At 44.8% G+C, this 12,894-nt stretch overlaps 2 protein-coding genes and 1 long non-coding RNA gene across 6 annotated transcripts in view; 2 read left to right on the forward strand and 1 right to left on the reverse strand.

The window, feature by feature from the left end:
• The first annotated feature begins 1,231 nt into the window (after window positions 1–1,231).
• On the forward strand, window positions 1,232–2,008 carry LOC307152904. The gene is made up of 3 exons (XR_013820087.1): window positions 1,232–1,361; window positions 1,565–1,666; window positions 1,804–2,008. It is a non-coding gene; the product is annotated as an uncharacterized lncRNA (long non-coding RNA).
• A 6,667-nt stretch (window positions 2,009–8,675) lies between these two features.
• Window positions 8,676–9,584, forward strand: ora5 (olfactory receptor class A related 5; the record flags this gene model as incomplete). Its single annotated transcript, XM_079860466.1, has 1 exon — window positions 8,676–9,584. One exon carries the CDS (start codon window positions 8,676–8,678, stop codon window positions 9,582–9,584), a length of 909 nt encoding a protein of 302 aa, XP_079716592.1.
• Window positions 9,585–12,016: 2,432 nt separating this feature from the next.
• The window catches only part of nup155 (nucleoporin 155), a 35,036-nt gene continuing 34,158 nt past the window's right edge, over window positions 12,017–12,894 (reverse strand). For all 4 annotated transcript variants that reach the window (XM_079860915.1, XM_079860917.1, XM_079860918.1 and 1 more), the window contains 2 exons: window positions 12,628–12,734; window positions 12,017–12,552 (listed from right to left, as the gene is read on the reverse strand). In XM_079860915.1, the coding sequence (XP_079717041.1) occupies window positions 12,414–12,552; window positions 12,628–12,734 (246 nt within the window). In that variant the 3' untranslated portion in view covers window positions 12,017–12,413. The remainder of the gene's footprint in view (window positions 12,553–12,627; window positions 12,735–12,894) is intronic.

The raw sequence follows: 12,894 nt of genomic DNA on the forward strand, positions 1-12,894 counted from the left end.
CCTACCATAAAAATTATAGACCCTTAATTTATTTGTAAGTGGGAACTTACAATATCAGCAGGGGATCAAATCATTATTTCTTCCTACATTTCTTGGAAATCCTCATTAAATGTAACTCTCAAATGTGAGATTAAGTTTCTGTTTCAAGAAATGTCTACTTCTGTTAAACGTTCATTTTCTCATGAAGATCCTCCCCTTTTGATACGCTATAAAAGAAGCGCTGAAACGGGCACATCATTTCATTCACTTCCTGACCAAAGATGGATCTGCAGATCTCAGTTTTTCTTCTTTTCCTTATTTTTTCTGCAGGTACAAAGACAAATAACACTTGTAAGTTACTGGGTACAAATACAGATGTCTCTTTTGTCTCTTTCTCAGATGTCAAATGATGTCTCTTTCTCTCTTTTTTATTACTCAAGGACACTCTCTCCAGTGTTTTGAGTGCGGCATAAAGACGGATTCTTGTGCAATCCAAACGCCTACAACATGTCCAGCTGGATCTTGCTGCCAGACTTCAGCAGGAGTGATACAAGATGGCAAGTCCAATATGATTTAAAGTTGGAGACGCTGCTGTTATTTACTGGAGCTGCGACGGAACAAATACTTGTTTTTCTGATGGAATTAACCATTTCAATCACAAAATATTCTACAAAGATTTTTTCTATTTGTTTTCTCTCAGATTGTGATCTTTATTTAAAAAATGTAAATGTGACCCTGGACTAACAAAACCAGTCTTATGGGTAATTTTATTAAAATTGAGATTTATACATCATCTGAAAGTTGAATAAATAAGCTTTCCATTGATGTATGGTTTGTTAGGATAGGACAATATTTGTCTGAGATACAACTATTGTAAATCTGGAATCTGAGGGTGCAGAAAAATCGAAACATTGAGAAAATCTCCTTTAAAGTTGTGCATTTCTATTGGCGATTGTGCAGCATTCACTCACAAAAATCATTTTGTTATATATTTAAGGTGGGAAATTTACAAAATATCTTCATGGAACATGATCTTTACTTAATATCCTCATGATTTTTGGCATAAAAGAAAAATCGATAATTTTGACCCATACAATGTATTGTTGGATATTGCCACAAATATACCCGTGCGACTCGAGACTGGTTTTGTGATCCGGGGTCACAAATAAGAAAAGTTCTAAATGTTGACATTTATAAATCAATTTTCCAGTTTAATTGGTCTTTCCTGTATCATTCATATTTTTTAGGTGACTTTACTGCTAAAGGAACGTCTAAAAGTTGTGATTCTGACTGTGAAAGTTGGTCCTATAACTACTACGGCTATGCATGGGTGACTAAATCCTGCTGTAACACAGACCTGTGTAACCGCCCAGATCCTCCAGGTATTGTACTTAAATGACAACGTGCAAATCATCTGTAAAGTCAACACTCATTGTACTTCCAAATGACATTCAATCAGAAAATAAAATGCAGGGTGTGGCTGTCTGTCGTGAACTGATGGAATGGAGCAGATAAAGGAGTGTTGTTTCATTGGATATTTTGTACAGAAAATAAAATCAAATAATTTATTGTTTTTCTTCTGTAGATCGCGTCCCGAATGGAAAGAAATGTTACACTTGTAATGAAAAGAGCTGCTCAAAAACATTGAGCTGTACAGGGGTTGAAGACCGCTGCTTAACAATGACAGGTGAGAATCTGGAAAAGGAAGATCATTATCTTTTAAACTCTCTTAGGTTTAAACATTTGATACAGATCACAAATACCAATGTACAGCTTAGACTGAATAAACCTTTGTTTTTTCTTTTTCTTCTTTCTTTATATCAGCGAATGTTGATGGCCAGTTAATGGTTAGAAAAGGCTGTGTCTCTAAATCTCTTTGTAATGCCACATCAAATGTTCAGAGCTTCTCATGTTGTGAGGGGAACCTGTGTAACGGTGCTCAGAGTGTCATCCAGAGCTTCCTGTTCCTCTGCTGTTCTCTGCTCTCCTACTTCCTGCTGCACTGAATCCAGCAGCTCCACACATTCTACAATCAATAACTTTTCTCTGTGTCTTTGGTGTTCTGATGTGATGTTTTTGCTGGAAAATTCTGATGTGACATTTTTCAAAATAAAATACTACCTTGTTCCTGAGTTCATAATAAAGCTGGTCATTCTGTAAAAAAGTCAGATAAAACTGCAATATTAAAAAATATATATTTCTTAAAAAAAAAAAAAGTTTAAAGGGATAGCTCGTCAAATTAAAATTTTACTCACCCTATGCTGCGTTCCAGTCCACTTTTAGACACGCACTTGCGAACTTCCCTAAGCACTTCCCCTCGGGGGAATCCCCGCCGCCATTTTGAAGTGCGTTCCACTTTGTGAAGTGGACGAGGGAAGTTTAGATGAACAGACCCTCGTTCCCTCGATTTTGACCAGGGGGGCAGGGTTTCATATTATTTTGAAGCTTCCCCGGGCGCCGCCATTTATTAGCGGACCTCCACCTACTGTTAGCATTCCATTGACTCCCATTCATTTTGGCGTCACTTTGACAGCGAATAACTTTACATCTGAGGCGTTTAAAGACTCTATTTGTCCATTATTTATTTCTAAAGAAACAGGACAATGTATAAAAGGCTCCATTACCTTGTATCTTACGTTATGGCCCCGTAGAAGCAATTTTTGTAAAAATAGGCTAACGATTGTGTCATAACCACGCGACTCCCTGTCGCACATTAGAGAGATTACCGTATGGACAGGAGGAGAAGCTCGCGCGCAATCGGGGGGACGTGGAGGCAAAATGACAACATTATTAATCAGAATACTTAGCAAAAGTTTCTCCTGCTCCTAGCTCATGGACAGCTCCTACTCACACTCTCCATCTCTGCAAGATTCGGAGGGAATGATTCAGATTTCTCTCGGCACAGCTACTAGAAGACAGACGGGTTGCTCACGTCACATCTACGTCGTCAAGCTCAGTTTGAGTCTGCTCAGTTGCTCAGCCATCAGGAAGTGAGAGCTTCTAATTGACTTCACTTGTCTCCGTTGAATCCAATGGGGTCGCTGTGTCCAGTTTATATACTGTCTATGATTTTGACAGAGGGAGCGAGTCTACTTCATATGTACACTTCAGGCACCTATATGTCCCACAATGCAGTATGATTGTGACGTCACCACAGATCTCGTCTAATCACCACCACAACAACTATGATATATAATTTTTTTTTTTTTTTTAATTGAAAACAACCCAAACATCATTTTACATTTGGATGCTGCATTAAACAAATTCTTAAAGGGAAAACAAATGTAAATAATAAATCAACTACATAGCTGATTCCAAGTGATCAAGGGCTTAGGACGTTCCAATTCAGCCCGCCGCAGTTTCCGCCAGTAGTGGGCGCTCGCAATGACGTACATCCGAGTGAACGAGACGGAGGGAAATTAGCAAGTGAAGGGCATGACAATTTTGGACTGGAACGCAGCACTGGTGTTGTTCTAATGCCGTGTGTCCTTCTTTCTTTTTCAGACCACAAAAAGAGAAAGAAAAAAAAAAGGCCCGCTTCTGCTTGTCCAGATAATGGCAGTGAATAGTGACCAGCATCAAGATTCAGAAGTGTCAGAGAATGGTCCCATGTGTCAGGCTTCTGGGTGGATGATGTAGGAGACGAACACGAAGATGATGAATTCCAAGATTTTAATTCTCAATATAAACAAATACAAACAAAAAGGGAGCGTGTGCTCAGAACATAGATAACCTAACATAAACATTGACCGACAAGTGAAGAGTGAAAACCAGGAACTTAAATACACACACAGATGAACACAAGACAGGTGATGCAGATGATGATGATGACGAACAGGCGGGTAATGAAGGGAGTGAGTTCAGGTGTGGAAACAAGGAGGATTCTGGGAACTGTAGTGCAGACAGGACGATGACAGACGGTGAATGTGACATTACTCCCCCCTCCCGGTAGGCGCGTCCTCGCGCCGTAGAAAGACCAAAGGGGTGGGAGGGTGGGCGCCCTGGAGGCTGACGGGGAAGACAAGGCAAGGGAGACAAGGCAGGAAGCCTCCAGGGCGGAGCAGACTGTGGGTGTGGTCACGGTGGAGCAGGCTGTGGGCGTGGCCAGGACGGAGACGACCCCTCGGGCGGCCACGGCGGTGAGGACCCTTCGGGTGGCCACGGCGGAGAGGACCCTTCGGGTGGCCAGGGCGGTGATGTCCCCTCAGGCGACCACGGCAGTGAGGACCCTTCGGGTGGCCATGGCGGTCCGGACCCTTCGGGTGGCCAAGGCGGTGCGGACCCTTCGGGTGGCCATGGCGGAGAAGACCCTTCAGGTGGCCACGGCGGTGAAGACCCTTCAGGTGGCCACGGCGGAGAAGACCCTTCAGGTGGCCATGGTGGTGAGGACCCCTCAGGTGGCCAGGACGGAGCCCTATGGGCCCCCCCCAAAAAAATACTTGGGAAAAGTCCCGGGTACCAGAGAGGGCTCGGTGCTGGGCAGATCCAGCGATGAGGGCTTTGTGCTGGGCAGATCCAGCGGTGAGGGCTTTGTGCTGGGCAGATCCAGCGATGAGGGCTTTGTGCTGGGCAGATCCAGCGATGAGGGCTTTGTGCTGGGCAGATCCAGCGATGAGGGCTTTGTGCTGGGCGGGACCAGCGGCGAAGAGGGCTCTGAGCTGGGCAGGACCAGCGGCGAAGAGGGCTCTGAGCTGGGCAGGACCAGCGGCGAAGAAGGCTCTGAGCTGGGCAGGACCAGCGTCGAAGAGGGCTCTGAGCTTGGCGGAACCTGCGGCGAAGAGGGCTCTGAGCTGGGCGGGACCAGCGGCGAAGAGGGCTCTGAGCTGGGCGGGACCAGCGGCGAAGAAGGCTCTGAGCTGGGCAGGACCAGCGGCGAAGAAGGCTCTGAGCTGGGCAGGACCAGCGGCGAAGAAGGCTCTGAGCTGGGCGGAACCAGCGGCGAAGAGGGCTCTGAGCTGGGCGGAACCAGCGGCGAAGAGGGCTCTGAGCTGGGCAGAACCAGCGGCGAAGAGGGCTCTGAGCTGGGCGGGACCAGCGGCGAAGAGGGCTCTGAGCTGGGCAGGACCAGCGGCGAAGAGGGCTCTGAACTGGACGGAACCAGCGGCGAAGAGGGCTCTGAGCTGGGCGGGACCAGCGGCGAAGAGGGCTCTGAGCTGGGCAGGACCAGCGGCGAAGAGGACTCTGAGCTGGGCAGGACCAGCGGCGAAGAGGGCTCTGTGCTGGACGGGACCAGCGGCGAAGAGGGCTCTGAGCTGGGCGGGACCAGCGGCGAAGAGGGCTCTGTGCTGGGCGGGACCAGCGGCGAAGAGGGCTCTGAGCTGGGCGGGACCAGCGGCGAAGAGGGCTCTGAGCTGGGCGGGACCAGCGGCGAAGAGGGCTCTGAGCTGGGCGGGACCAGCGGCGAAGAAGGCTCTGAGCTGGGCGGGACCAGCGGCGAAGAGGGCTCTGAGCTGGGCGGGACCAGCGGCGAAGAGGGCTCTGAGCTGGGCGGGACCAGCGGCGAAGAGGGCTCTGAGCTGGGCAGGACCAGCGGCGAAGAGGGCTCTGTGCTGGGCGGGACCAGCGGCGAAGAGGGCTCTGAGCTGGGCAGGACCAGCGGCGAAGAGGGCTCTGAGCTGGGCGGGACCAGCGGCGAAGAGGGCTCTGAGCTGGGCAGGACCAGCGGCGAAGAAGGCTCTGAGCTGGGCAGGACCAGCGGCGAAGAGGGCTCTGAACTGGGCGGAACCAGCGGCGAAGAGGGCTCTGAACTGGGCGGAACCAGCGGCGAAGAGGGCTCTGAGCTGGGCAGGACCAGCGGCGAAGAGGGCTCTGAGCTGGGCAGGACCAGCGGCGAAGAGGGCTCTGAACTGGACAGAACCAGCGGCGAAGAGGGCTCTGAACTGGACGGAACCAGCGGCGAAGAGGGCTCTGAACTGGGCGGAACCAGCGGCGAAGAGGGCTCTGAACTGGACAGAACCAGCGGCGAAGAGGGCTCTGAACTGGACGGAACCAGTGGTGAAGGGTCTCTGCTGGACGGAACCAGCTGTGAAGAAGGCTCTGTGCTGGACGGAACCAGCGGCGAAGGGAGCTCTGAACTGGGCGGAACCAGCGGCGAAGAGGGCTCTGAGCTGGGCAGGACCAGCGGCGAAGAGGGCTCTGAACTGGACAGAACCAGCGGCGAAGAGGGCTCTGAGCTGGACGGGACCAGCGGCGAAGAGGGCTCTGAACTGGGCGGAACCAGCGGCGAAGAGGGCTCTGAGCTGGGCAGGACCAGCGGCGAAGAGGGCTCTGAACTGGACGGAACCAGCGGCGAAGAGGGCTCTGAGCTGGGCAGGACCAGCGGCGAAGAGGGCTCTGAACTGGACAGAACCAGCGGCGAAGAGGGCTCTGAACTGGACGGAACCAGCGGCGAAGAGGGCTCTGAACTGGACAGAACCAGCGGCGAAGAGGGCTCTGAACTGGACGGAACCAGTGGTGAAGGGTCTCTGCTGGACGGAACCAGCTGTGAAGAAGGCTCTGTGCTGGACGGAACCAGCGGCGAAGGGAGCTCTGAAAAAAGGTCAATTAAGTCCTTCTCGTCCGGACTCTGGCTGAGGACAGGAACAGGAGACACTGGGCGGACAGTCTCTGGCTTGGCGGGCACGGCGCATACTGCTTTGGACTCGGCAGATCTAGCGTGAAGTGCGGGCTCGGCTGGACTGGCGTGAAGTGCTGGGTTGGGTGGTGTTCTGGACCGGGTCGCAACACTCTCCAGACACCGGGTTACCGTCTCCTTCCAACTCAGTCCGGTGGTGTCTGGGAGGTTGAGAGGACGATGGAAAGAGGCCCCGATCCAGAACAGGGTGCTGAGGGTTTCGTCCTTCAAAGAGCTTAAGAGGGCGAGCTGCCAAAACTCCTTGGCAAAGCTCAGGATGTCGTGGTTCTCCTGAGCCACGAGGATGAATTTGAGGTGTTCATCCATTACCTTGGTCGGTCAATCTGTCAGGCTTCTGGGTGGATGATGTAGGAGACGAACACGAAGATGATGAATTCCAAGATTTTAATTCTCAATATAAACAAATACAAACAAAAAGGGAGCGTGTGCTCAGAACATAGATAACCTAACATAAACATTGACCGACAAGTGAAGAGTGAAAACCAGGAACTTAAATACACACACAGATGAACACAAGACAGGTGATGCAGATGATGATGATGACGAACAGGCGGGTAATGAAGGGAGTGAGTTCAGGTGTGGAAACAAGGAGGATTCTGGGAACTGTAGTGCAGACAGGACGATGACAGACGGTGAATGTGACACCATGCAACGTGTGTCGTGTATATTCCAAGCGTTCTGGGGGTATATGATAAGGTTTGGTGAAAAACAAACCAAAATGAATGTATTATTCAACAAAAATCCTGATCTCGGCCATTGATCTTCTGTCCACGGCACACATTAAAGGCACAATATGTAAAAAAATAGCAAAAATCAATATATCTATGTTATATATTTTTTTTTAGTTGTGTACTTACATTATCCCGACTGTTTCCAACAACTTTCAAACCAGGAGAAATTTGTAATTTAATTCGAAGACACGTCCCGTTTCTTTATTTCCGTTTTGTCGCCGTCAATGGCGTCATATCCGCGTTGTCCCTGGTTTCCGCTCGTACTGCCATAGCAACCAGAGCCCTCTGATAGTAACCAAGGTGACAGACGTGGACCACTGTGTAGTTCGTAATGTCTATCTGCACGCTGTTGTTGTTTCGTTCAAACATTATGGACCATGGCAAGCAGACTTTGGATAAAAAAGGAGAACTAAAATGAGAATCAATATCAGCGCGTGTTTTCGAGATACCTAGAGCTCCCATAGACAGTATGTAAAACTTTATAAATGAAAATAACTGGCCTCCGGCAACGGTCGACGCGCGTTCACGGAGATGGATGCCGGCGTATGACGTAGGACGTAGCGTTTGATTTAGCTGTACTTCGTTCTACGTCACGACGCTTCCTACACTACGTCCTACGTCATACACCGGCATCCATCTCCCGTGAACGCGCGTCGACTGTTGCCGGAAGCCAGATATTTTCATTTATAAAGTTTTAAATATGTATATTTTTACGACAAAACCGCACGGATTACCCTCAGAAGGCCTTCGTTTATCCCCCTGGAGCCGGATGGATTACTTTTGTGAAGGATGCATGCACATTTTGGGACTTGAAGGAGGTGGACCCCATAACTTCACATTATAACCACTGAAAGATCAAAGACATTTTCTAAAATAACTGAAAATGTGTTCGTCTGAAAAAAGATTGACATATGCATCTCGAACGGCTTGAGGGAGTAAATCATGGGTTAAATATAATTTTTGGCCGAACTATCCCTTTAAAAACACCACATACACACATACACAACATTAAAAGCTGGATTTACACCACAGGGGGACTTTAACATTTTCTCAGATTCTGCAAGGGGTGTGTAAACTTTTGAGCACGACTGTAATAGCCATCAGCAAAAAAAGCTGAGCATCTTCCAGTTCACATGATCGTTTATATCTCAAAATAGTTCTTTCACCTGGTCTAATCTGTGTGACACTTGTAAATCCCAGCACTCGCACATCTCTCCTCCTCTCACATCTCAGCATTATGGGAGGAGATTTCAGTGATGTGATCTACCTTATAAAGTCAGATCTGTAAATGCAAAGCAAGAGCCAGACTTCAGGAGGAGAACAGCTCTGAGATGCAGGTTCAAGACTGGGTCGATTCGTCGATACGAGCGTTTTTCTGCTTGACTGGAATCACAGGGAACTTCTGGCTGGGTTTGCGTTCTCTTCCCAAATCTCAACTGCGTCCCAATGATCTTCTCTTCATTAACCTGGCCGTGTCCAATCTCATCACGAACTGCCTGGTGGATCTGCCCGACACTTTGGCGCAGTTTGTGAACAACTGGTTCATGGGTAGAAACTACTGTGGCGTGCTTCAGTTTTCCTCCGATCTCTCTGAGACCAGCAGCATCTTCTCCACCATGTTCATCAGCATGTACTGGCATCAGAAACTAGTTGGATCCACCAAACGCGGAGGAGGTCCGGTTCAGATGGACAACCTGAGACTCGTAACCGTTTACCTCGCTGGGAGCTGGAGCGTGGCGTTGATGTTCAGCGTTCCCCACTTTTTCATCGCAGAACATGATGGGAATGAGAGTTTAGAAGTTTGTGAGGAACGTTTCCCAACGCTCGCGGAGAAACGTACGTACGACGGGCTGTATCTTCTTCTGGCTAATGTCCTTCCTCTTGTTGGGATCACGTACGCCAGTGTGCAGATCGTCTTAGTGTTGCTGCAGAGCCAGAAACGAGTTATGGATCTCTCTAAAGGAACAAATCCCGCAAATAATAACTCGGGAACACAAGCAACGGGCACTAAGGCTAAAGCGGTGAATAATAGCCAGGCGCGCGCGGCTAAAAGCGTGGTGGCGGTGGCCACGATCTTCATCATCTGCTGGTTCTCTCACCTCGTGCTGCGCATCTACAGCAGCTTCAGAAACTCCATCCTGGCTGTGAAGCTGACCAATTTTATAGGGGCATCTTACACTTGTTTCGTCCCGTACGTGTACCTGTACGGGGTGAAGAAACTCGACTGCTCCTGCTGGTAAGGACTGGTGCGGAGAAAAAAACTCATTTATGATGTTCTGTGCAACATAATAAAGGCACATTGTCTGAAATGTTATGTTTAACCCTTGTGCGTCCTTATGGACATTTTGGCTTTTTCAGTTTTGTTTTTTTGATCACTTTGCTTGTGTTAATGCTAACTGCATGAAATTTGGCACATGTGTGTATTTTTATTGGAATTTTACTTTTTCACGCCCATTTCCTTTAAACAAATATATTTTGCACTAGTTACACAAAATAGTTCGTCTCAGCGCCTTTTGGACAAAAATGTCCGCATTGAAACCCATTAAAACTGCAATTTTTAATCCCAGGGCCATTTAACTATAGATCTTTGCAAATTATAAACTATATTATGCAATCTTTGTTAAGAGGCTTTCATTCTGTTGGCAAGGCTTCCACATTCTTATTTTTACTATTTTTTTTTTACCAGATGGTGCCATTTTTTCAGGTTTCTGTTACTGCGCCCAAACAATTTCTTACCAAAAACTAATATTTTGAGATGATCAACCTCAAATTTGGAACACAACTTGTTTAGATTTATGGCTTTGATTTTCTAGACGTTTTAGAGTTCAACATGTTTCATAAAATATAAATTTGATATAAAATAATGTTTTTTGGTTTACTTTTTACAATCTTTTTACTTCAGCAATAATAAATAATAAATAATTAATAATTGGTCTCCTTTAAAATGAGACCAAACTTAATTCTGTGCTCCCAAGCTTCATTTTTTTATGAGTTTTTTTGACACATATTTTGTCCACTATGGACCCGTTTAGCTTTTTTAAATTGATGCACACGTGTTAAATATCAGGGTTCCTACAGACACTGTAAAATGAAATTCCAGGATTTTCAAGGACTTTTCAAACACTACTTTTTTGGTTTTCAAGGACAACAATCGGAGATCTCACTTATCAAACAATATCTTTATTATCTTTCAAATTATAAAAAAGGTCAATAGATAAATAAATAAAAATAATACAGCAAAATGGTACAAATAAAGTGCAGCACATGAAATGACTGCGGTAACTTTAACCATTAAAAGGATACAAAGAAATCCATTTCCTTATTCAAACTGATTTTGAATAAATATATATATATCTGAAGAATGAAAGCTGTATCTTTGAATAATTATATGACCAATATCACACTCATAGCTATGCTAAATGCCCTATATCAACATCAGAGGGGTATGAAAAGATCGTTTTATCAATAAAATGAAACACTATTTTCTAATATAGCCTATTGTCTTCCAATAATTCAAGCACCTTTTCATAAATATGGCTGTTTTCAAGGGTTTTCCAAGAGTTACATTTCAAAAAGTCAAATTCAAGCACCTTGAAATATGCAAAATGTTTTAGGAATAAAATGTTGTTGATGTATGAAGGAACCCCTCAGTAAAAACCTTCAGAATATAGATAAAACTGTAAAGTTTGATGTGTGTAAAGCTGCTGAAGTGGAGGTTATTTTTTGCATATGAAATTTACATCTGCAAATAAATAAAAGTGCAATAAAATGTATGAATAAACACGTAATGAAAAGCATTTAAAATTGACCAGTGCATTGAAATAAAAATCTTTGCCTGTAGATTAACAGCAAAAACATGTAAATAAAGTTTGAGTAATTAATTGTGCATGTAAATACATGTTATTTCAGATTTTTGTATGAAATGCATGTGAATTGTAGCAAAAGGAGGATCTATAACTGCTGTATCATTTTTCCACCACCAAAGCAAAACACTGAAATGATTGTCCCTCCTGTGCTTTAATAATTGCTGCCAGCAATCACTGTAATTATGTTCGCTATGCCACTTAACAAATTATAAACCTGCATATGAATGCAATTCTCGTCATGTTATTTTTGCTGAGACATCAGCATAAAAATCTGTTAAAGACAAAGGATAATACAAGACATCAAATTATAATAAAGTTACATTATACAAGTATATAAAATTAGCAAATTACAAATGTTAATATATTGTTTATATATGTATATATTGTTTATTTGCCATTTTCAAGTGTGTGTGGATATATATATATATATATATATATATATATATATATAAAAATTTGAATCATTTGTAAGAACATTTTTAATTTATAACAATATCTCTCTCTCTATAAATATATATATGTATATATAAAATCTTTAAAATGCTTTCAGAAAAACAGTTTCTCAGAAAATGATAAATTTTACACAATTGTGATTTAAAACAAAACTTTTATTATTTCAAATCATTTGCAATAGATATTACACAAAACTAAATGGTGGTTGAAAACGATTCAGACTTTCATAAAAATGAGTAATTTTCATAAAACAGTCACAAAACGGCCGAGAGCGTCACGTTTCCATTCAGAGAAAACAGCATTGATGGGAAATTTGCCACAGATATGGTGAATATTATAACAGGCTTGCTTCATCCTCAGCGTTTATCCAGTTTGCACACGTAAGAAAAAGTGTTTCCGCACTCTCAGAAAGTGTTTAGCAGTAGAAAACATCTAGAATAAGTGCCTCACGGGACAGTTTATCAACAAATACTGTACAGATATCAATGATTAACGATAAACACACAAGAATTTGAGCAAGATTTACCCTCATATCTGGAATTCTCAGCACAAAAACTTCTGCAAACCAGAGAACACACATCTGAAGTGTTTATTTTGGCCGTCCGTTGGGCATTTCCACGGCTGGATGAGTGAACATTATTTAATGTGTGGCACAAAGGCAGCAGTAAATCTAAAGCCTGAAGAGCTGGTGTGACGAGACGTCCTCAAACTCTTACAAGCCGACTGTAAACACCGTAACCTTCCCCGCCCTCAGTGGAGCTTCTCCAGCTTGGCCTGAAGGGATTTGAAGTTGCGTATGATGTCCTGCAGGGCCGCGTTTGGACTCAAGGACTGCAGCTCCACCAGATAACCACAGATGTTATCCAGACAGGCGTTAGTGAACCTCCGTCTGAGAGAGAGAGGGAGTGAGTGAAGGACAGGATGATGTGGAATGTAGAGAAGATCTGGAGGAGATGATGTTTACCTGTCATAGGTGGGCACACGGCTGGGATCATCCACATATCCCGACAGGAGCACATGGATGCACTGCACCAGATGAAGAGGTTTCTTCAGACGCTGCCAACACGGGTCCTGCAGAGACACACAAATCATTGTCAATCACATAAAAAAAATATATAAAAAATGTATATATATATATATATATATATATATATATATATATATATATATATTTATATGACTATTTGAGTGTAAGATCCAAAAAATCTGAAATATTATTAAAACAAAATAC

Source organism: Squalius cephalus, assembly GCF_949319135.1.
Source record: "Squalius cephalus genome assembly, chromosome: 24".
Classification (NCBI taxonomy): domain Eukaryota; kingdom Metazoa; phylum Chordata; class Actinopteri; order Cypriniformes; family Leuciscidae; genus Squalius; species Squalius cephalus.